Source organism: Musa acuminata, chromosome BXJ1-3 (assembly GCF_036884655.1).
Source record: "Musa acuminata AAA Group cultivar baxijiao chromosome BXJ1-3, Cavendish_Baxijiao_AAA, whole genome shotgun sequence".
Classification (NCBI taxonomy): domain Eukaryota; kingdom Viridiplantae; phylum Streptophyta; class Magnoliopsida; order Zingiberales; family Musaceae; genus Musa; species Musa acuminata.
The window spans coordinates 38,764,870-38,788,182 of record NC_088329.1 but is presented as its reverse complement, the minus strand read 5'-3'; the positions used below and the strand labels follow the sequence as shown (position 1 = coordinate 38,788,182).

Below are 23,313 nucleotides of genomic sequence, written 5' to 3'. Positions count from 1 at the left end.
TTGGAACACACACACAACAAAAAAGGGTACAAATCTTCAATTGTGTCATGCAAAGTTGTAGGAAAGTTTTTGACCTTTTGTGGATTAAGGATATGCAACATTCTGAAATAAATTTTTTGAAATTAATGTTTATGGGATGAGAATTTTCATCTTTAACTAATATTTTATGTATATAATTTCTGATAAATAAAGATTTTTTGAAATTAATGTTTATGGGATGAGAATTTTCATCTTTAACTAATATTCTATGTATATAATTTCTGATAAATAAAGATTTAATGATTTAATTTCTGATAAATAAAGATTTTTTTGAAATTAATGTTTATGGGATGAGATTTTTCATCTTTAACTAATATTTTATGTATATAATTTCTGATAAATAAAGATTTAATGATTTAATTTCTGATAAATAAAGATTTTTTTGAAATTAATGTTTATGGGATGAGATTTTTCATCTTTAACTAATATTTTATGTATATAATTTCTGATAAATAAAGATTTAATGATTTAATTTCTGATAAATAAAGATTTTTTTGAAATTAATGTTTATGGGATGAGATTTTTCATCTTTAACTAATATTTTATGTATATAATATCTGATAAATAAAGATTTAATTTCTGACTAATTTTTTAATTCTTTGTTTTAAGTAAGAATTAAATATAAGCCCTTAATCTTTAATGAATATATTTAATATACCCACAAGATCAATATTTTAAGTAAGAAATAATTTACCATATAAAGTTTCAAAATTTCAACTTTTAGTACATAATCTCATATTCTACCCATAAAATAAATTTGTATACATAAAAAATTTATCATATAAAATATCAAATTTAAAATCATTGATAAATGGTTGAAGGCCCCTTATGGAGTGGGATAGATTTTTTTTCTATAAAAATTAATTAGAAAATATTTATTTGGTAAAGTATTTTTATTATTTTACAAGAAAATAAAATAACAAATAAAGAAATAAGCCAAAATTTTTTGGCAGTTTTGGGATTGGACTAATCTTTGTCATCTCTGTCAAAAGTATTTTCTTTGCCTTTATTAGTCATTTGACATCATTGCATTTGTCTGAAACTTCCAATTTAATTACTTTCCAACCGTTTTTCACCCATTTTTTATTGCAGACAGACAAACTCATGTAGATGTAGCAAATAATACTTCCACATTGACGAGGAAACAAAAGAGAAGCGTTGTTTAGGAGGGATCTCCAGCCTCTGCCCCGTTCCTGGAGGCTGTGAATCGAGGTGATTTTTATTCAATCTCTCGTTCTGATCTCGATTCGATTGATTTCTCGATCGTAATTCGCGAAAAAATTGGATTTTTGGGAGAATCCATCGAAGAAGTTGCGTTTTTTTTTTTTCTTTCTTTTAATTTCTTGGGGTTCTTCCGCTATATCTCGGATTGAGGAATCGATGTTTGTGTCGCAGGCTGATCCCGATTATTAGGGAAACTGGGTTTGATCTAATAAGGATTGGCTATTTTGTTGTGCGTCGACGATTTCTTCCTCATTTGTTTGTGGATCATCTCGTCTAGTTCTAGTTCCAGTGCTGTATATAGCTTATTGGGGCTCTCAGATTCTTGGAGGTCTTGGGGAAATCCGAAAGTTGGATCGAGGAGCCCTTGTCTGACAGAAATTTCCGAAAATTTTGCTTATTTGTTCCATTTCTTGATACAAGTTTGCGGTTTTTGTCCGGAGGGAGAAAATGGGGGTTATGTCGAGGCGCGTGCTGCCTGCATGCGGCAACCTCTGTTGCTTCTGCCCATCGTTGCGGGCACGGTCACGACAACCCGTAAAACGCTACAAGAAACTCCTCACCGACGTCTTTCCTCGCTCTCCGGTGAGTTTCTTCGTAATCTTCGAACTTGTATAGTTCTTTTCTTCGTGGCTTTTGATGTTGGATTGGAAACTGTGGTGGATGTGCCTCATTTTGTATCAAATATTTATTCTGGATGCTTAGATTTAGTTATCCCACTTCTCAGCTATGAGGTCCTTCAAAATTGCTGCTGAAGTCATAAAAGAGAGAGTATGTGGGAACTTGAATTAGCAAATAAAACTTGCCAGAAGCAAATTCATTCTTGAACCAAATGGTCAAATTCCTCTAGAATACTTGGTTTGAACATGTACACAATGTCTTTTGTGCTTACAAACTTTTTGCTGATTGCCAAACTAGCCTACCAAGCACAACTTCGTTCTGTATCACAATTAACTACAGTGAGGATTTATTATAACAAGTATGAAACTACTAACTTTTTCAGATCATGACACATGGCATGCTGCTCAGAACTGCTTTCTAGTGCATCAAACCTAATTTTTGCATTGTGGCATTTCCTTGCATCTACGAGCCATACATTGACAGGCAAAGCCATCCTTATTTTGAGAAGCTTTAGCATCTTCACTTGTCTGATCAATGGTGCCAGTTGGATAAACTGTTCAGGAATTATCTGGCAGACCATTACATGAGGCGACGGTCCTTGCAAGTCCGGAGAGAGTCAATATACAACCTTATCAATAATGTAAATATGTTTTAGCCGGATGTTTGATGATACAGTCTGATTTTCTTGGACATTTGATTTTATCTTCACCCAAAAAAGAGAAAATACAACTATTGTGTATCCTTGATTCTTGTTCAACAATAACCTCACATAGAACTTTTGTTACATTGTATCTTTTTTTGATAGATGATGCAAATAAAGCTTTTGGAATGTGTCCATTTATCTATCTCTTGGCATGAAATGGAAGCAGGTTTTGAAAGAGGATCTTAGAGTGTCTAGGGTTGGGTTGGGAGGCTCTAACTAGGATCGAAACTAGAAGATTTAAGCCGATCCAAGATTTAAAGGAGGTTGTTTTTATAGATGAAGATTGCAATCTTTATGTATCACCTAATCTGTTTCTACATCAGCACCAGAAGAAAACAATTTCTTCTCTTTTGCTTAGAATAATACTTTTTATTTGCATAAATACCCATCCTTTTTTTAGACAGGAGAGATGGCCACCATTTTTGCTTGCCTTTGAGGATTTTTGTTTGTTGATAGAATTTTGTATGTGAAATTGCAGGATGGACTACCAAATGACAGAATGATAGGCAAGCTTTGTGAATATGCTTCAAAAAATCCAATGCGCATCCCAAAGGTGCATCCCATCTTCATTGTAGTTCCTTTGCATGTTGCATTAAATTAACTTGTTGAATTCAGCACACTGGATGCTTATCTACACATAAGATGTTTCATTCTTAATGCTGATAATGTTTGAATTTGGGGCACAGCAGTCGAACTATGTTGCTATTGACTGAACCTAAGTGTCTGCATCATGAAAAATCAAACTAGAAAATGGTCCCTTAAAACTTAAGTTCTAAAACCTTTATGTGCTGACTTTTTTTTGGTGCTTAGCATACATGGCATAAATGGATGCCCTAGAAAAAAATAGTTTGTTGTAATGTCACAAAAGTGTTACCATCTACCTGTTATCTGAATTTCAAACTTCAGGATACAATAATGTTGATGTAAGTATTTGCAAATAAAAAAGGAATAATTGCTAGCACAATGGTTTAACAGGAATCTGTTTCATATTATACCATCTGCTTATCTACTCTCATCTAGAAGCTTAGAACCTATTGTTTGGCATTTGGAGCAAATTTATTGTGGTGGCCAATGTCACTCCTTGTGCAAATTCATGTTTTCTTTTGAACTCTATTGTAGATGTGAGTTATGTGGATGACACACACCGTCACCATTTCGCTACAGTTCAAAGATGGTAAAAATAGCAGTCAAGTAGGCATCAGCACATTCACAGGCCATAGACAAATGGTTGATGCATAAGATATTGAAGGAATGTTATACACTAAACTCTAACGTTCCTACTCTGTTCACATTCATGTACATTTTGATCTCTACAGGATTATGATATGTGTAATGTTAGTGATGCATATTAGTATCAGTGAGTAGCTATCTTCCAAACGATGGAAATAATATCATTGAAATAGCATCTGCACATTCATTGGTCATATTTGGGACAGATTTTGGCACTTCCTGAGACTACGGGTCATTTTTGTTGGGTGTGAATTTGTTAATCAGGAAATGAACCATTATATGTAACACTAACAGAATGGGCCATGTTTTTGAACTAGACCATTGTATTTGTCTTTACAAATGGATCTGTTTTCTGTTAAGTTTCAACAGTTAAGATTTAGTTCTGTTCACTCCTGGGTGACCTCTCAAGAGTTATTTGTACTTTCTCAAGTTATAGATCGATCTTGAACACATGATGGTGCGTGAAGTTGCTTTTGATGTTGGTTAGATATTGATGACAAGTTTATCTAGGATTTGCCTTTACTTATTTATCCTTGATATAAAAGCCTTAAAATTATTCATGGTAACTCTAATTATTTTGTCTACAGATTACAAATTACTTGGAGCAACGGTGTTACAAAGAACTGCGAAATGGACAATTCAATTCAGCAAAAGTTGTGCCATGCATTTATAGGAAATTGTTAGCCTCATGTAAGGAGCAAATGTAAGTTTATTATGCTTCTCTTAGAATGTGGAAGTAAAATGCATAATTTGTTTTACAATAAGCTTTGCTTAAAGCTTCATAATTCTGCATTTGCAATTTACTGGAATTTTGTTCATTTTATTTCATTCTTTTCTAGTTGTCCGTTATGTGACTTGCTTGTTGAATCTAAATGTGTTGCTAGCTCTACGTGGTATGTGCTTTTTGAGTCAAAGGTGAAAAACTGCTAACTTATATCATTTAGTGAAAGAAGTACACAGAATAGCAGAAGGAAAACAGAAGAGAGAAAATTTTCAAATCAAATTTTTTTAATCATTCTCTCTCTAAGTTGAAGATTGCTTGCAAATCATCAAAAAAGAAAGTAATTCATGACAGATTTCTTGACTCTTGATGGAGAGAAACATTTGATGACATTGGCATGGGTAAAAGTTCCTTAATTTCCCTTCTAAACATCCTCTTAGGCTATTATTTCTTTCTCTTCACGTTTTTAAGAAACCAATATAAATAAATCATCCCAGCACCACTTGCATTCTTTGTCAAGATTGAGCTTTTTCCTATCAGCGTAGGCACCAAGTGCATTTGAGAGTCCTTAGATATTCTTAGCTGATATTACATAGTATGAGACTTTTGCATAAGGACAATGATGTAGTATATGAAACGAGTTCTATTTACATTGCCACACTATCTGAAAGGTATATTTAACACTTCACTAGAACTATTTTTTGTAGCATGTTGCAGAGGAAATTACACCTCAACTTCGAATAAGAACAAAAAATAAAATCTCATTAGGAGTACCTCTAAGGTAGATTTCTTCATTAGAAAGGTATACCAAGTATGTGTAAGGATCATAAAGTTATACTTGGTGAAAGCTTGTTGATTATGATGATTCAACGTAGATTGATGGTATTAGAAATTTGTTGTAGAATATGAAAGAGGAAAAAGTTAATAGAAAATTTTACTAGGATTAGATGGTGGATTTTTAAGGACAATAATGTAAGATTTTTCAAGTATAGAATGGAAAAGGAGAAGGGTTGGAACTTACATGGACATAATATTAAGATTATGTGGATCGTAATGGCTAATAAGGTTAGGATCAGAACAAACAGCATTCTTGGGGAATTTAAAGACAGAAATGACTTTAAGAGTGAGTTGACAGTAGTATGAGAAAGTTCAAAAAACAATTATTACTAAGAGATCTTGATAATTTTATGTAAGTTGATTATGTTTTTATCATCATCTATAACATCAGAAATTTCACTGATATGTCAGATGCAACTTGATATAGATAAAAGTGAATGTATGATATTTTTTCTATGCATTTAATTTTCAAGTTCTAAATTCGTCTATCATGCACAAACTCTCTGGTAGTTTGTAGAGTATTGTGCTTAATTTATTCATATGAATTCTAAGTGTTTCTAGATTTTAGGTTGAGGTGCGTATCTGATATTTGGCTTCAGTCAATCTTTTAAATCTCTCACTTTCACTCGACTGCATGTAGGCCATTGTATGCTACGAGCTTGTTGAGCATTGTGCGAACTCTACTTGATCAAACACAGCAAGATGATATGCGCATTCTCGGTTGTCTGACGCTTGTTGACTTCCTTAACAATCAGGTAACTTATTTGGTGTTCTGTATGGTCTTCCATTTCTTGACATTTTGACATTTACATCTAAGTGAAGGAACTGTCCTATGATATTTTAAGAAACCTTACTTCAGTGAGAACATCACAGTAAATGCATTCTTAACATTGTTATTATATGTTCTTTCATGGTACAAGGGCATCCTGATATGTTTTTCTAGCATAATAAAATTCTGTTTTGTGCTGGTCAGCATGCCCCAGTGTTGGCATGTACAAGCCAAAAAATAGCCTATGTGTTGGCACCTCTGGTATGGATGACATGCTGGGTACCAATACATACTGTCATGATAAATATGCTGACGTGCTGATCGGCAGGTGTAATTCTTGATCAAAATTCAAAAGATCAGCAAAACAAATTGAATATAACATACAATGGATGGAAGGAATTTTGCAAGGGACAAATGTTTATTCAATCAGCAGATCATTGGTTTCATGTGATTGGTATAAATGCAAGCAGGAAATGTTTTAATTGAAATATGATTCTCAAATTCAGATTACTTCATGTAAAGTGCAATGGGAGATAGCTTGCCAGATTACTCATTGGTTTCAGGAGGTCTTTTTTATCTCTTATTCTAAATTATTTGAAAATCCTCGATAATATAAACATCTCACCTCTTAATCTTTGAACTGGCTAGTGACCACAAAATATTGCTCTTGGGCTTCCACGGTACAATTTGAACTGACTAGTTACCATGAAATGATGCTCTTGGGTTTCCATCCTTCCTATGGATAGTACTGCAAGAGCTTGCTCTTCAAAAAGACTGTCTTCCACCTGCTTCCTAAGGATGAAATCCCTTATTAAGAAATTGTGACAATTCTCTATTTGGTTGACTTCCTTCCCTCTCAGATGACGATGAAAGCCACTGAAGATTACGATGTTTTTTCTCATTTTCTTCTTTTTCCTATCGTACACTGTTCCTTTCTTTTCTTCATTTTCTCCTGCCAGCTTCCTTTGTTGGCTGGGTGGTATGCCAATTGCCCATGTCGACTACATGAACCACGTTCCTTCACTATCTGGACAGGTGTGTTATATGTCTTTGCTTGGTTTAAACAGCCTCAGTTACCTCGAAGAACATCTTGTTTGTTCCGTTATGGTCTATTATGTCTGGTGAGACTTCTTGAAGCTCCTGATTGGGTCTGTCCTTAAAACATGTTCAAATATCTCAGCATGTATGCTTTATTCATTAAAGGTTACTGGCACAAAAGTTTGGTTCTACTGCTTCCGGAAATAATTTAAGAAATAATAATTCTCCATTCCATAAGTTTCTTAGTTTTCTGTGCAATAAAATTTAACTCACGAGATGCACCTAATTGCCCCTTTGTGATATGCTTTTATGATAGGTGGACAGCACATACATGTTCAATGTAGAGGGTTTCATACCAAAGCTTTGCCAACTTGGTCAAGAAATAGGGGAAGATGACAGGGGACTCCGTCTGCGTTCAGCAGGGCTGCAAGCTCTTGCATCAATGGTACAATGTTTGCATATCGGTTCTGCAGAGTGCATATCAGTGGTTGATTTAATTGTTACACCTACATTAGTATATTCCACTATCAATTTGGTACAAGATCACTATAAAATTTATTAAGTTGTTTGAATCTACTGTCTCCTCGTACATCTATGATTCATTGTATTAAGATTTGGCTTAGAAAGATTGACAATGTGGAACAATGTGTGTTACCATTATATGATGCTGCTGGTAGTTTTTTATCATAGATGCTGTAGTTTACCTGGGCATATAGTTAATAAAGTTCAAATTAAGAAACATGAAGTTGGTCTTCAATAACTACAGTCCAGATTCCTCAATGAAAATCTAGGTTCCAAAACCATGTAGTGGGAAAAGTTTCACTGTTGTTACTCGTTTTTACTGCAGTGCATTAAATTTTCAGTAACTAAAGAATCCTAATTACATCCAATAATCTCTCTTTCTCAAGATACTTGCATCAGTTTTGTCTTTTCACATGCAGGTGCTTTTCATGGGTGAATACTCGCATATCTCAATGAACTTTGATGATGTAAGTTCTCTTTTCTATATTTCTTGTGTTGTGGCCTCAATGTTGAAGTCCAGATTAATATTACTATGTCCAACTTTACAATACTACAATACTTGTATCTAAAAGGTAATTTCATTTTCAGCTTTTACCAATTTAGATATTCATATGTACATTTATTGCCTGGTGTATGTCTTCGGTCCTACATTTCAGGAACATTCTCCACTGCAACATTGCATGAAATGCTTATATTAGCTAAGTGTGTAGTAGATACAAAATACTTATTCATCTTTCAGGCAATTGATTATGGAATGAGCAGTTTGAGGAACTATTTTCTTGCACGTTACTTTTGTCAATCAAAATTTAAACTTCTGACCAACATTTGCAATACCACCCGGAATGGTTTGGTACAGACAGTATTTACTTGTATGATAGGTTACCAGTACATGGATGAGTGTAAACCAGGCGGTATGCATGGTATTGGACTTGTACTAGGCAGTAGAAGCCATATACCATCCCGTACTGCCTTGTATAGGGTGTACATGCTCTGTACCGAGGGGTTCTTTTGTTTTTAACTTTTTTATATTCTTTTCAAAACCTAGTTTGTATCAACATAACATTCGGTCCATTGGTATGGACTGATATTGTACCTATCTGAGCTTTGGCTGGTACAGTACCAGTAGATGAAACTGCGAACCTTGCTTCTCACTATTCTCAAGAAACAGAGTTGTTTTTTCTGGACTAATGATTCAAGTAATCCATGTGCTTGACAGTGGAGAGGTATTGAAAAGCTTTTGGGCTTCTCTTTTCCCTTTTTATACTAGTTTTTGGGCTGGCTGACTAGGAGCGCTATGCCAATTGACGCATGTTGGCATGGTGGAAATGTATTACAGTGGACATGTATCAATAGGCTTTATACCTATCTGTGCTGGAGAGGTTGGCATCTGAGCTAGGCTAATATTTTTGGCCTATCCAATTGGCATAGGGATGTGTCAGCTGGCATAAAGTAAAGCTGTGTTACACTAAAAAGGTGTTGGCAGACCTCTGTGCCAAAAAAAGTCAGTACATAGGAATCTTGGTATCTAAATGATTGGCTATCATAAACAATTGTAGTTGTCCAGATCTTCTGGAATTTAAGGAATAATACTTTGTCAAAGAAATAAGAATACCATTGTCTCTTCATACCTCAGTCATTGAAGACAAACAAAGTCAGAACGAGAAGGATTGTCATATAACCTGATGAACTTGCAGCACCATAGAAGAATCATTACCAATGGCACGATTTTAGGTAGCTGATACATCTTCTCTTGCAACAAGTTAGAAACCAAGATCATTTGAACCATTAGTTAGGAGTATTGTTGGTCCACTCATAGGAGAAAACACCCTTCCCCATTTACACAAACCAGTATAAGTTGGCATGAGTGGTATAATGTTTTGCACAGTTATCTAAAATGTGTAATGTTTTGGGTTGTGGTAAGGTTGGGAGTGCGAGGATCGGATGTGCCACTGAGCTCATGGTAAGTCAGAACTTGGAGTGTTTCCATGTGTTTTATAGACAAGGTACCTGACACTCTTCAAAATTGGTTTATAGTACATGAGGGGAAAGTGTTTGGTTTCTTATTTTGAGCCATGGTACATATTAAATCAATTATTTGGGTTGCTTTTGATGTTGTATAGTCTTTTGGTATTTATTGACAGCTAGAAAGACATGAAAGCTATGAATTTTTTGACAATTTCTTTTGTTCAGTGTTCTTTTGTATTTAGCTTGGAAGATTCTGCAGTAGGAATATCTATATGGATTTTGTTTGTCAAGAGTTTGCTTTTACTATAGTGGATCCCCAACTTTGACAATATGAAATATGTATCATTTTGTTCTAATATATAACAGTGTTATGAATTGGTATGCAAAAGCCGTAACATGGCTCTGAAGGGGTAGGGCTATCCTGATATCTATGGTTTCACACCACCAATTGATACGGTTAACCTAACATGTCAACTGAATTTTTTTTCATTGTGTAACTTTTCAATCTATGATAAAGATTTATGAACTATTTTCCTAACAAGTTTGAAGATCATATGTCTAAAATGAAAATTTAGAATCATCATTTTCATCAGTCATTTCATAATTTTTTAATACATGATGGTTGAAGAAACTGTAGTATCTTAGAGATGGAAAAGGACTTCATATGCAGTGCATATCTCAGCATTAAGAAATAGAGCCAATGCAACACATTTCTTTTAAAGCCATTAACTGCTAGCTGTTTTAAGTCACACATGAAACATTGGTTGCCCATGCTAATTATGACAATATGTTCCACAAGTGAAGCTATTGCTTGCCTCTCCAACTTTGACATGTATTTTGTAATATTCTTCTGTGCTAAGAAACTGCCTAGTTTTTGAGTGATATATATTGCTTGATTTCTTCATAATGATAGTTTTTGGGTTTAAGCATTTTATGCCACATGTTACAAACATATTTTATACAAATTATTGTATTAGTAGAATGTTTTTTTTGTTTGTGTTTGGTGTCATAGTAAACAGTGATTTAAAAAGGCACTCGGGCGCTCGTCTAGGCGCTCAGGCGAGGTGAGGCGAGGCCCGAGCGCCTCGCTAATCTCCCAGGCGGCACGCTTCAAACAGGCGCCGCCTGGGAGCTCGCCCGAGCCCAGGCGCTGGGCGCTTCGGGCGAGCGCCTGGGTTAACCAAGGCGATCGAACCAGGATTTTAGGTCTGGTTCGGTCCTGGTTCAGTCTCTGATGGTTAGTTGGTTCAATCGAACCAACTAAAATCGATATAAGTGAGAACCCAACCCTAACCCTCGCCGCTGCCGTTGCTGCTCCCAATCTCGGTCCCGATCCCGATCCCGATCTCGCTGCTCGCTGCTGTCGCTGCTCGCAAACGCTGCCTCTGTCGTCGCTCGCGCCTCCTGCTGCTCGTCGCTCCTGCTCCCGCTGTCGCTGCTCACAAACACTACCTCTGTCGCCGCTCGCGCCTCCCGCTACTCCCCGCTCCTGCTCCCGTTGCCGCTGCTCGCCACTATCGCTGCTCACAAATGCTGTCTCTGTCGTTGCTCGCCGCTCCTGCTCCCGCTCTCGCTGCTCGCCACTATCGCTGCTCGCAAACGTTGTCGTTGTCGCCGCTCGCGCCTCCCGCTGCTCACCGCTCCTGCTCCTGCTCCTACTGCCGCTACTCGCCGTTGTCACCGCTCACGCCTCCCGCTGCTCGCCGCTCCTGCTCCCGCTCTCGCTCCCGCTGCTCGCCGCTGTTGCTGTCGTCGCTGCCTCCTTACACTCCGCTGCCGCTGCCGCTTCCTCTTTTCTCAGTCAGCAGGCTTAGCACCCCCTTACACTTCCTTCTTCTCCTTCTGTTAACAGTATACTGTATACTGTTAATATTGTTAGGTTTATTTAAAATTATTAATTTTTAATATTGTTAATAGATTTTCTTAATTTATTAGCATATTTTTAATTTAAAATTTTAAATAATTATATTTATTAATTCTATTATATATTTTTATATTTTAGCACCTCGTTTCGCTCGGGCGAGCGCCTCGGGCGTTTTTGGACCTTGACGCCTTTTAGCGCCTAGCGCTTTTTAAATCACTGATAGTAACTCTGTCAGTCTCTTCATCTGGACTATGATACACGTAGATGGTTGCCATATATGCATCAATATGGAAAGATTTTCAACCTTTTTTAAGGAGTGAACCCTATAGTTGGATTTTGGACTACCTTGACAGCATTAGGTAAGATTGTAACAACCTAGTAGCCATACATGGTGAGATGGGCAATGTTTAGATTAATATATGTACGACTTGATGGGTTTACTAATAACATTTTGGCCTTGGCATTTTATGCCTGGTGATTAAGATGTTCCAAACAAGTGATTGGATTATAGACATTTGGTTTATACATTTTTGCTTGCTATGTTTTTGCTAATTATCCTACCAGAAATGCTTAATTTTCTCTGTTTGTTGGTTTTTATTTTCTGTTTTTTATTATAAACAGATTGTGTCAGTGATATTGGATAATTATGAGGCTCATCAAATAGGCTTAGGAAACAGTAAGCAAGATTTTGAGTGCAATGAACATCAGAATCATTGGGTGGAAGAAGTTGTCAGGGCAGAAGATAATGTCTCGTCTTTCCAAGACTCCTGGAAGAAGGTTCTCTCAGTACATCAGAGCACAACTATTGAATTTGATGCCACAGTGTGAGAACTTGTGTTGATTTGATTCTCTTTATGGAACATGCCCACTTTCTTCTTCTTAATTCTTACATCTTCATTTGTAAGCAGGGACTCCTCAAAAAGCCCTACATACTGGTCCAAAGTTTGCTTGCAGAACATGGCTAAACCTGCCAAAGAAGCGACTACTGTAAGGCGTGTTTTGGAGCCTCTTTTCCGTAAACTTGATAGTGGGAAATATTGGTCTCCTGAGAGAGGAATTGCTTGTTCTGTGTTATCTGAAATTCAGCTTCTAATGGAGAATACAGGTGAGCTGTGCTGTTTGTACTCTTCTTTGTTTGTGAGGCTTTTTCTAATTTAGCAATTACCTAAGTCTTCCAAGAATCTAATATGGCCCATCTTTTTTCAGGACAAAATAGTGATCTGCTGATATCTACCTTAATCAAGCACATAGATCATAAGAGTATAAGCAAGCAACTTATCACGCAGGTCAATATTATTAATGTAGCTAGGCATCTTACGCAGCAGGCTAAGTTCCAAGGCTCACTGTCTATTATGACTTCTATAAGTGAATTGATGAGGCATTTGCGCAAATGCTTGCAATGTTCAATGGAAGTATCAAATCAGGGTGATCTTGATGTTGAAAAGTGGAACTCTGTCCTTCATTTTTCCTTGGAAGAGTGTCTCGTACAATTAGCAAATAAGGTTCTTTCATCTTCCAAATTCATAGATGAATTTTGAATTAGATTTCTCAACATAAGATATTTTGGTTGCTCTTTAAGATTTAATCATTGGCAGCCATTGGGCTTCGGGCTTTTCTCACATTCTTTATGCACTGGTACTTGATTAACAGGTTGGGGATGTTGGACCTATTATTGGCATCATGGCTGTCCTGCTGGAAAATATTCCTGCTGCTGCTACTGTAGCCAGGGCAACAATTTCTTCTGTTTATCGCACTGCTCAGCTAGTTTCTTCAATCCGTAACTTGTCATATCAAAAGAAGGTAACATCTTATTTTTGCTATTTGTAATTTCCAATGTTATATAGAGAAAAAAATGTTGCTATTTCTGTTTCAAGTTTATCACTTTTGCATTTATAATACAGGCTTTTCCAGAAGCTCTATTTCACCAGCTGCTCTTAGCAATGACACACCCTGATCATGAAACAAGAGTCGGCTCCCATCGCATCTTTTCTGCTATTCTTGTGCCCACAATTGTTTGTCCTTGGTCAATTCCAATTATTCCACTTGCTTTTAATGGATATGATCCAGAAGGAACAATTCTGGTAGCTCTCTCAGGTTTTGCTCCTTCAGGAATCATAATGGAGAAGTTCACACACAAGAGTTCCTTTGGGAATGGATCCTTAGATAATACAAAGGAATTAGGTGATGCAATGAGAAACAGGATGGAGGACAGATCACAAAAGTCTAGTGCAAGCTTTAAGCAAAATTTAGTTCACCCATCTCAGAGTGACAGTCAGAGCACTGTGTTTTCTCACCTATCTGCAGTGAATGATGGAAAAGCCGTCAGCAGATCTGGAGAAGAAGTAGGGCACTTATAGGGACTAATAATGACATTTTACTATCTCATTTGTTATTTGATGGTTATTCTTACTTCAATATGATTTCTGTGATATATTGCTCTCTTACATAGGAGTTGATCTTTATGCGATTGAGTAGCCACCAAGTGGGTCTTCTGCTCTCATCAATATGGGTCCAGGCAACATCACCAGAAAATGCTCCTTCAAATTATGAGGCACTGGCACACACTTACAGTCTAGCTTTATTATTTTCTCGAGCCAAGGTGAGTTTCTCTTGGACAAGTTTCTTATGACTGATGAATAATATTCAATGATTTCTTTTACCATGTCTAAACAATTTGAGTAACATCTGTTCGGGGCAAATTGTACTATGCTGTTTGGAAAGTTTTGCATGTATATACTTCTCAGATGTCTACTGAGCCCAGTTAGTTGGGGGACCTCACAGCTTGTATTGTTGTACTTAGACCCAGCATTTATTAATTTTCACTGAATTCATTGTCACTTTCATTGTTTTTATAGTCCATATTTCTGCTATCTGTCTACCTGAGCACTTAGACTCAGGTCAGCAGTCCAATATGCAGATGGGAGTATTACACCAGGATACAGCTGTATCCTTCAAGCATAACCAACTTAGTTTTTGACCAAATAGTGTGCCATCCTAGCAATTATCAACAATATGAGCATATATCGAATTAAGAATTTATGATGGTACCCAAACGTAGGGGAAGAGGTGGAGGAGCAAGAGAAGGAGAGCAATACTTGGGCAGTGGCTGCGGATGGTGGTGGCCGGGAGGCTGGCATTTAGAGAGAGAGGGAATTTAACTCTAAATAGAAAGAAGAACCTAAGCTACATTGGACCACCACCCAAAACTAGCTGGTTCATGTGCTGGTTCAATGTCAGACTAAATACTGCCAGATATGGACAGGTTCAGACAGTATTCAGAACCCTACCTCTTATATCCTTCCTTGATCTTAAGGTTCCTGTAAGCACTTGATGCTTTGCTCAATCCGTATCCCATTTTTTGGTCAGACCGGTAAATGACCGATCAGTACAGATTCCAATCGGTTTTTTAATCCTCGTCTTAAATATCTTTTAAACATTTCAGTGATCTCTAAGTTCCTGTAAGCACTTGATGCCTATGTAATTTAATGAAGGACAAGTTGTTTGTAGGTCCTATGTCTTGTCTAGTTCCAGGTAAAGTCATACCTTTTTTTAAAAACTTTTGTAGAATGTGATTTGTGGTGATTATTGTCCATGCATTTAGAATAATAGACTTGCTTTTATGTTATTTAGTTATTGGTGCACTAGTTTGAAAGTTTAGTTGTCCATTTAGATGGGATATCTTGGAATTCCAAGAATCATAAGAAGGGAAATGTTGTTCCATGAATACTCATATTATTACAAGGTCATATTAGTCGGGCTTGGATCAAAAAATATTATATGCAAGGGTCCATGAAGATAATTTAACAAGATTTATTTTGATAAATGAAGGTTTCATTAGGCCTTGATACTTTTCTCTTCTCTAAGTTATTTCTGCTTTCTTCTTTCTTGTTATTCTCCTTTTTTCTTCAGAGTTCAGATTAGTATTGCATCATTTTCTGTTGGAGAATAAATTAAAAGATCACTACTTTTCTTTCCATATTTTTGTTATTTTTCATAAATAACCACATATCTTTCATGTTTCCGCTTTTTAGCAGTGTGTCTTATTATTTTATATCAGATTAGATCTTCCACTTATTAGTTCTGGCACTATACACTATATCTTGCCTTTCAATATTATTCTCAAATAAAATTGTAAATTTTGTAGTATGTTTAATCAAGGTTTATAATTTTGATCCATACCAGTATACCGACTAATGGTTGATATGGTACGGAGGCATACCGATGGTATGCCCAAAAATATAAAAAATAACTCCAAAAACACCTAAAAAATAGAAAAAGAGGAACACAGGACGTTTTCAAAATGCTCAGAAACTGAGTTTTTGACTGAACAGGCTGGTCTGCCTACATTAGTGGAGGTATGCCTGGTTCACACCAAAAGACAATTCCTTGTTTTTGAACATTATAGATAAATGGTTTATATCGTTTGACAAGCTGAAGCACTGACCAACTGTCTTTTATACTTCATTGATTTGTGTTATTATTCTTTTGAAATTTCATTACTTATTTTCAAATGAGTCATGACTTGGAAAAGAGGAAACTGCAGATGTTGGATACTACATGAAATCAATTTTGTGGTACATCTTTCAACCAATTACTATGTAATATCAAGTTATCAACACTCCTGTTCTAAGAACATTTATACTGTTATAATCTTACTCCTTGTTTTCCAGCGATTAAACTTTTTTTTTTTCATATTTGCTTAACACTTCCATGTACTCTTGTCAGAACTCGAGCCATGTGGCCCTGGTCCGTTGTTTTCAGTTAGCATTCTCTCTGAGGAGGATGGCTGTAGACCATGAAAGTGAGTTCCTTGATCACTATGCTACTTGTTAGTTTCCAGTATGATCACTATGCTTTTGGTGATGCAGTGCATATTAGGTTTTTCATGCCAGTTGGAATTGTAGCTTATTCAGTACTAATGAATCTCATTTTCACATGTTCATGGTCGATTCACTTATTTTTGTTGGGAAAAAAATTATGTGAACATTTTTTGTCTTGTCAAGAGTCATCCTTCTGATCAGGAATCATGTAAATATTGGCTGCTTCAAGTTGAGAAAATATTGGCTGCTTCATGTAAATATGTGGACACAGGAATCATATCATGTGTCCACATATTCAAACTTTGTGAATATCTGGATAAGTTTTGGTGGTTACCATGATCACCCATCCTTATCATTGACAGGATACAAAATTTAAACATCAAAGATTTCAAAGGTAGGATAAAGTCAGGATTTCATCTTATGTGGGTTGATAGATATATGCTTATACAAGATAGGAATGTATTTCTTCCTTAATGAATTTCGAACTATAGAGGCATTTAACATTGTAGCAGTCCTTTTTTTTAGTCAACATAAATTTGTGGCTTTATGGTGCTCTTGGTCATTAATTGCTCATACTTATGCTGCCTTCCTGGTTGGTATGTACTATGGCATTTGCTTCTTGGTTAATGTCAGTACAATGTCAAGTACAGGGCACAAATAACTTGATTTGCAACTAGGGCATGATAAGGCACAGGCGACAAGTATACGCCAGTTCATTATAATGGATTCGTGTTACAACAAGATAATAGATGCTTGATTATGTGCTAACTTGTATCATCTCAAACTTTGCATTATTACTGTATCATTGTGTGTGACATTGACTCAATTATGTTGTTATTGATGGCTGCATTGCTAGACCATGCAAGTCAAGTAGGTCAAAATTTGAATGTCTTTTATTTGAATGCTATGTAGTAGGTGGGCTTTGATGCATGAACTGTTAAATTCTCTCATGCAGTCTGTCCTAGGCTCAGATAAAGGAGGAAGAATGCTTAGGTAACTAGCGGTCAGCATACGTTTTTTTTAGAAAAAAAATATTTAATGGTTCTATACGGGAAAGGATTTATGTGGCCAATTCCAAATAGTTGAAACCTACAACTTGTTAAATATTATGCAGATTTATTCCAATTTAATTTAGGTTTGGTTTGAGTAAGTCATTAAGATATTAGGACTCAAGTTTTGAAAGAAATAGTTACATTTTGGATTGGTTCTTCTAGGACTATGAATTAAACTAAGAATGAAAAGTTTTAGCCCATGCGTTAGTTTAGTTTGGATTTGAATCCTTTCATAAATATGACGGATTGTTCAGCTATATGTCTTTGCTACTGCCATAGTGCCTTTCTTCTTTACCGAGCTTCTTTGGTTTCACCATTTGTTCTCTTCTCCTTGCCTTTACTACTGACAATTACTTCGGTTTTGTAACAGTGTCTAAAGGTTCTCTTTCCTCTTCTTCACTAGTGTAGTTTCTAGTTCTCTCAGACTCTTTGCCATATCTGTGGAAGATGCCTTTCTCTTGCTGTATTGATTTGAAATGTCATTAGATCTTGTTCTATTCTTATAATTTACGGCAAGAGAGCTGAAATTTTCTTTGGTTTTTGGAATTCCACTTGCAAATTTCATACTGAAAGCTCTCTTTTGGCTATATTCATGTCCTCTTATATCTATTCTATGTTTTTATTGTTTCTGATATTTTATTTTTACTTGTGGTTTGGTGACATCTGTATTCATTTGCAGCATTCTTTGATAATCCACGAATCTATTTGGTATCTAGTGGATTTGTAGGATTTTGGGTCTTTAGTTGCATTTGTACTTGCTGCTTTTAGTCTGTTTGTAGGTAAACAAATGTTTGTTAAATGGGTATTTGTTGCAGATAAAATTCCGGATAACCCAATTGCTGGCAAACAAATTGCTTCTTCATAATGCACATGTGAAGGAAAAATCCTTGAAGGTGTTTGCTTTTGTAGGGTGAAAAGATGGATAAGTTGGGAGTGACGAACAGAGCTAGGATGGTTTAGTAACAATAAAATGTTTTAGATATTATCATAATTTTTTCCTATTGAAAGGACGTACAAGGAATTTGTTGTTCTAAATTCTAATGAACATACAAAATAAATCTGGAAATGATTATCAATATATGAAGGAAAGTGATGTATGATACATTTGAAAATAACTTCTAATTAGTTTTTGAGTTACACAAAGGCTAAAGACAGTGGTTATTGTTGGAGTAGGTATCAGTGGAGTAACAGCTTGTGAATCAAGTTGGACTTGTACTATCATTTAAGCTGAACAGATATGGAAGTCTCGTGTCATGCCCTGGATTGTGGTTGGGATGCAAGAATCATCAAGTCATATGAATAAAGTTTCAGATGATACACATGTCTCTTTAGATAGTATATAGTAACTAAGTGTTTCTAGCAAGGGAAAGCCTTTTAACATAATTTTGTTAGTTTAGTTAGGACAAAGTTTAATCAGTATATTTATTGTTCTTTTCTTGAACCGGCTTGGCATGACATGACATAGCAAGACAAGCAGCATATGTATATCGGTTTCTTGATTTACATGGCACCTTAGAACATTATCATTTCCAACAATAGCTAGAGCATATTAATAAGATTAACTATGAACTTTTTTGTAGCTTTCTACCAGAATGAGCTTTGGTTATATACCTGGTAGTTAAGTTGTTTATCTAACTTTTACACACTGACTTCTGCTTTGTTCTTTTCTCAAACTTCTCGTTCTTGCAATTACCACAGCGTTGATTTTTTTTCCTTTTGCTTTGAGTTGTATAAATTGGTGTTTCATAATCTGTCAGTATTCATACAATAAATATCTTTGATTTTTGTGGCCAATGGCATGGAATATCTGGTGATTTTACTGGAAAACAATTTAAACATCTGGGAAATTGTACTGCAAGTCTTAAAGAGAAGTGGTAGTTGTATTATGTTCTTGTTGTGCACAGTATGCTGGTTATATCTAGAAAACAAAACTAGTACATGCAGTTTGTTGAGGAAAGATGGAGTCTTAGTCTAAGAGGAGTTCAAATCATTTTCTTCATCTTGATTTAACATTATATGCTTGCCACACAAATGAGCATTCAACATCAGGAAATTCCTGTGTATTGAATGCCCATGATTATCATGATGCTGAGTATTCTGCAGTATTTTTTTTCCATGTCATGTTTGAATCTCTTCATTCTTCTGCAGAAAAATGCTTTGTATATGTTGTGTACCCCATGTGGTAGGACTTTTGATATCCACATCATGAAAGTGCCTACAAGCCATATCTTTTGTGGTTCTAACCTATCGCTAGTATTGAAGACTCTTTGCAGCCTTCTCGTAGAAGATGTTTGTATACCTTGGCATCCTCCATGCTTATATTTTCTGCGAAGGCCGGTGATCTGCCAGAAGTAGTTACTTCTGTTAAATTGATGGGTAGGATGGTATGTAATTTTGTATCATTTATGCACTAAATATGTATATATTCTACAGGATAGGATCTGGTAGGTTTTTACTATGTTCTCTTTCTTTGTTTGGAATCCAAATGTGTAATCATGTTACAGGTAGATCCACACCTTCATCTAATTGAAGATAGCTGGCTGCAAGCAACCTATTTAGGATCTTCCAGTAATGTTTATGGCTCTGAGGAAGATGATGTTGCTGCAATGGAGTTCCTTGAGAAATTAGAAAAGGATGATGAGCAACTAAAACAATCTGTCATTTCCCACATAATGAAGAAATTTGAGAAGCTACCTGAGGTAAATCCATGTATATGCACATGCTATCAGCTTGTTGACAAATTCTTATTTACTGAACTTTTACTTTCAAATGTGTTCCATTTTAAGTCAATGAAATTGATAGGAAAATAAAGTTCTTTTAATGAAATTGCAGGAAAAACTACTTTCTTTAAGAGAGCAGCTCTTGCAAGAATTTTCACCAGATGATGCTCTGCCACTTGGTGCACCATTGTTCATGGAGACACCTTACCCATGTTCACCTCTTGCACAAAAGGGATGTCAATCATGTGATGAGGTACCATTTCTCCGATTCAGTTATCGATAAGAAGTCGCGCTATTTTCTTGCATCTTATCTCTGGATGGTCTTTTCTGTACAGGTCATGACTCCTACATTTTTGGAGGATGGAGACAACTTGTCAGATGCATTCAGAAGTCAATCGGATCGGAAGATGTCGGAGTCTATGAATAATTTTGATGTCTTAAGTGTTAATCAATTGATTGAATCGGTATGTATAACTTTCTAAATCTAGCATGAGCAATATATTAATCATATTATAATGAACAATAATTTGCCCAGACTCAATCAGGTCAGCTAAGATTTTAAGGCCAATGTGCTTTCTGTGTAAACTTTTAGCAGAACTACATGAGGTTTAGCTGTATCAACTGTGATGCTATTAGTGACTAGGTTCTGACACGTGATCATAATATGCATAACCTTCAAGAATCAAGGCTGCCATGAAAATGTCCATCTAGTTCAGTTTACTTTAGTTTCTTCTCTTGTTCCTCTTTTCTTACATGCTTGATACCAATTAGAACCTAAATCACACATGGCATATCGATCATGTTTCTAACATGATGGGGCTTGCCTAAAACATCATTCGGATATCAATAAAAGTTCAATAAATATCATCACTCAAGTATTATGAACTTTTTGCTTAATATGATTCTAAAAGGTTAATGTTGCAGATAATTGTTCTGATTATTTTTTTGTTTACTTAAGATTCACAAGTGACTCGAGAGTTTCTTCTGCCTATTTGTTTCAAGAGACTGAGAAACTCTTGATAGTGACTTACAGCTTGGAAAATGCCATTCTCATTGTATACTGAAACATACTTATGATTATTCTCTGAGTTCCGAGCAGTCAGGATGGCTATTCTTGTTGCAGGTTATTGAAACAGCACGACAAGTTGCTAGTTTGCCAACTTCGACAATCCCAGTACCTTATGACCAAATGAAAAGCCAATGTGAAGCCCTTGTGATCGGGAAACAGCAGAAGATGTCTGTGCTCCAAAGCTTCAAGCATCAGCAAGTAGACTGGAGAGTTGTGCCCGAAGAGAATTTTGTTGATTCGGTGGACGCTCACCAGGCAAGTTTACCTAAATATTTCAGATTAGCTTGCTCGTCGCTTAGTGGTTAAATGACAACAATATTGTCTCTGTATCCCTCGTGCTCTTGTACCAGACACCACATCTTCCGGAAGCAGTGTTAAGCTTGGATGAGAAGGAGCACGTTCGACGTAGCAATTCACTGTCGAGTGAGTCTGAGCAGTCATTCAGGCTGCCACCTGCAAGCCCATACGACAAATTCCTGAAAGCTGCTGGCTGTTGAGCAGATCCACGAATGTTTGTGGGTCGTGATTAGTCTGATCTATAGTGATGTTAAAGGTTTTCATATCATCTTTTCTTCAATTTTTTTCTCTCAAATTCTGCAACTGTAAAGAAGAGATGCGTGTGACAAAGTGTATATTTTTTTCCCCTTTATTCGAATAAAATGTCATTCTTAAAAGCTACACATCATTTCTGCATCCTCGGTTTTGAGGTGCACAAATCTAATGATTTCACTTCATTGATACAAAAACCAGTGAAAGGTTTATGTTTGCTATATATCAGTATTCATCTCCAAATTTTTTGCAATCTGAAGTTAATTAGCCCATATTAACTAAAAGTTGTTATTTGAATGATATGTTCTTCTTGGTGTGTCTTTCTTCCTTCTTTTCAAGAATGCTTTGGAATATCCCTCTCTGAGAAAAACATCATCAACATGTTTGAGATATTGCCTCAATCATCTGATCTATAGCTATTTTCTGTGAAATCAAATCCGATAATTACCGATAACATATCGAAAGGCTCAGATTAGCAGCAGTTTGGATGAAGAATACAAGCCACTTAACAACATCATTAAGCTCTGGTAGACTTAAAGGTGCAGGAGAGAGGTAAGACGGTCAACGTTGTCTCTTGCAATGAACGGAAGCATTAAGCCTTCTTTGTTAGTGCTATATTTACACACACACACACAAAAATATGAAAAAAATATAGCAATGGTGGAGCAAGAGCCATATTATTTGTAATATGAAATATTAATCAACATAATATAGCTTTTTTTTATTATTTCTTTGACATATTTTAAGAAAAAAAAACTAAATAGTTTTCGGAAGAGAGACATCTAGCATAGTGTTGTATTGGATGTCGATTAAGGCAAATGATCATGATATTGCATACCCCAGTTGATATTACAACATTCCATGATAGTTAGCAAGTGGGTTAAGATTAAGATTTATTTATAAGAGTTTTATAGGTATTATTATTACATTTTAAGTATTTCTAGATCAGTGGCTCAGACTCAACAATGAAGTCAATTATTTTATCAAGTCTAATTGTGATAATTAGTATGAGAGTCGACATAGTATTGAAGCATGGTAAAACCTATATTTTAAGATAAAATTCATCACATCAATCAGACTATGTTTATTAAGATAAAATTGGAGTTTCTTCTAAGGTAATTACATATACAAACTTATTAGAAGAATTGAATGTACTTCCATCCTACCATCTCTAATTGAAAGAAGAATACATGTGTGTGTATAACATAAACTTCTTATACCTGAGTTAATAAACTTAGTATAACTATAGCTTTGTATTTTTTTTCTTTTAATCTTTGTAATATGTTTGCCTCCAACAAAAAATATTGGTTGATCTTTTCTAGTCCCCATCATAGTGAGTCAACAGGTCAGACCTAAAGTTAATTTTTTTGAAAAATTATAATATATTATGTTAAAAAAAAAGATAATATTATTAAATAATATTTATAATATAAAGGAAGAGGATAATAAGGATCTCTAGAGATGAGAGAGTAACAAAATTATAAAGAACTTTCTCTTTCATCTTTATAAGAAAAACCTTAAATGTTATTGGAAAAAAATAAATATCTTTGATGATGAACAAAAAGTTGAAGTC

At 35.6% G+C, this 23,313-nt stretch overlaps 1 protein-coding gene across 2 annotated transcripts; it reads left to right on the top strand.

Moving 5' to 3' along the window:
* Positions 1–1,129: 1,129 nt before the first annotated feature.
* On the top strand, positions 1,130–21,869 carry LOC103979184 (protein SEMI-ROLLED LEAF 2). 2 transcript variants are annotated; one of them, XM_009395243.3, is made up of 20 exons: positions 1,130–1,251; positions 1,435–1,845; positions 3,063–3,137; positions 4,402–4,517; positions 6,013–6,127; positions 7,496–7,624; positions 8,121–8,168; positions 12,152–12,354; positions 12,439–12,635; positions 12,737–13,032; positions 13,181–13,330; positions 13,432–13,872; positions 13,980–14,129; positions 16,256–16,331; positions 19,665–19,786; positions 19,907–20,101; positions 20,235–20,375; positions 20,458–20,586; positions 21,246–21,446; positions 21,542–21,869. In XM_009395243.3, exons 2-20 carry the CDS (start codon positions 1,711–1,713, stop codon positions 21,686–21,688), a joined length of 3,066 nt encoding a protein of 1,021 aa, XP_009393518.2. In that variant the 5' UTR covers positions 1,130–1,251; positions 1,435–1,710; the 3' UTR covers positions 21,689–21,869. The 2 variants fall into 2 exon arrangements, with proteins under 2 accessions (XP_009393518.2, XP_009393521.2); XM_009395246.3 differs by having other exon boundaries at positions 1,135–1,251; positions 1,684–1,845.
* The last annotated feature ends 1,444 nt before the right edge of the window (positions 21,870–23,313 follow it).

Bases quoted from the DNA above. Each gene is read 5' to 3' on its own strand.
- LOC103979184 (XM_009395243.3), top strand. From the start codon at position 1,711: ATGGGGGTTATGTCGAGGCGCGTGCTGCCTGCATGCGGCAACCTCTGT. The intron at 13,033-13,180 runs GTTCTTTCATCT...CTTGATTAACAG, and splicing joins TCGTACAATTAGCAAATAAG to GTTGGGGATGTTGGACCTAT. The intron at 20,102-20,234 runs GTAAATCCATGT...ATGAAATTGCAG, and splicing joins AATTTGAGAAGCTACCTGAG to GAAAAACTACTTTCTTTAAG.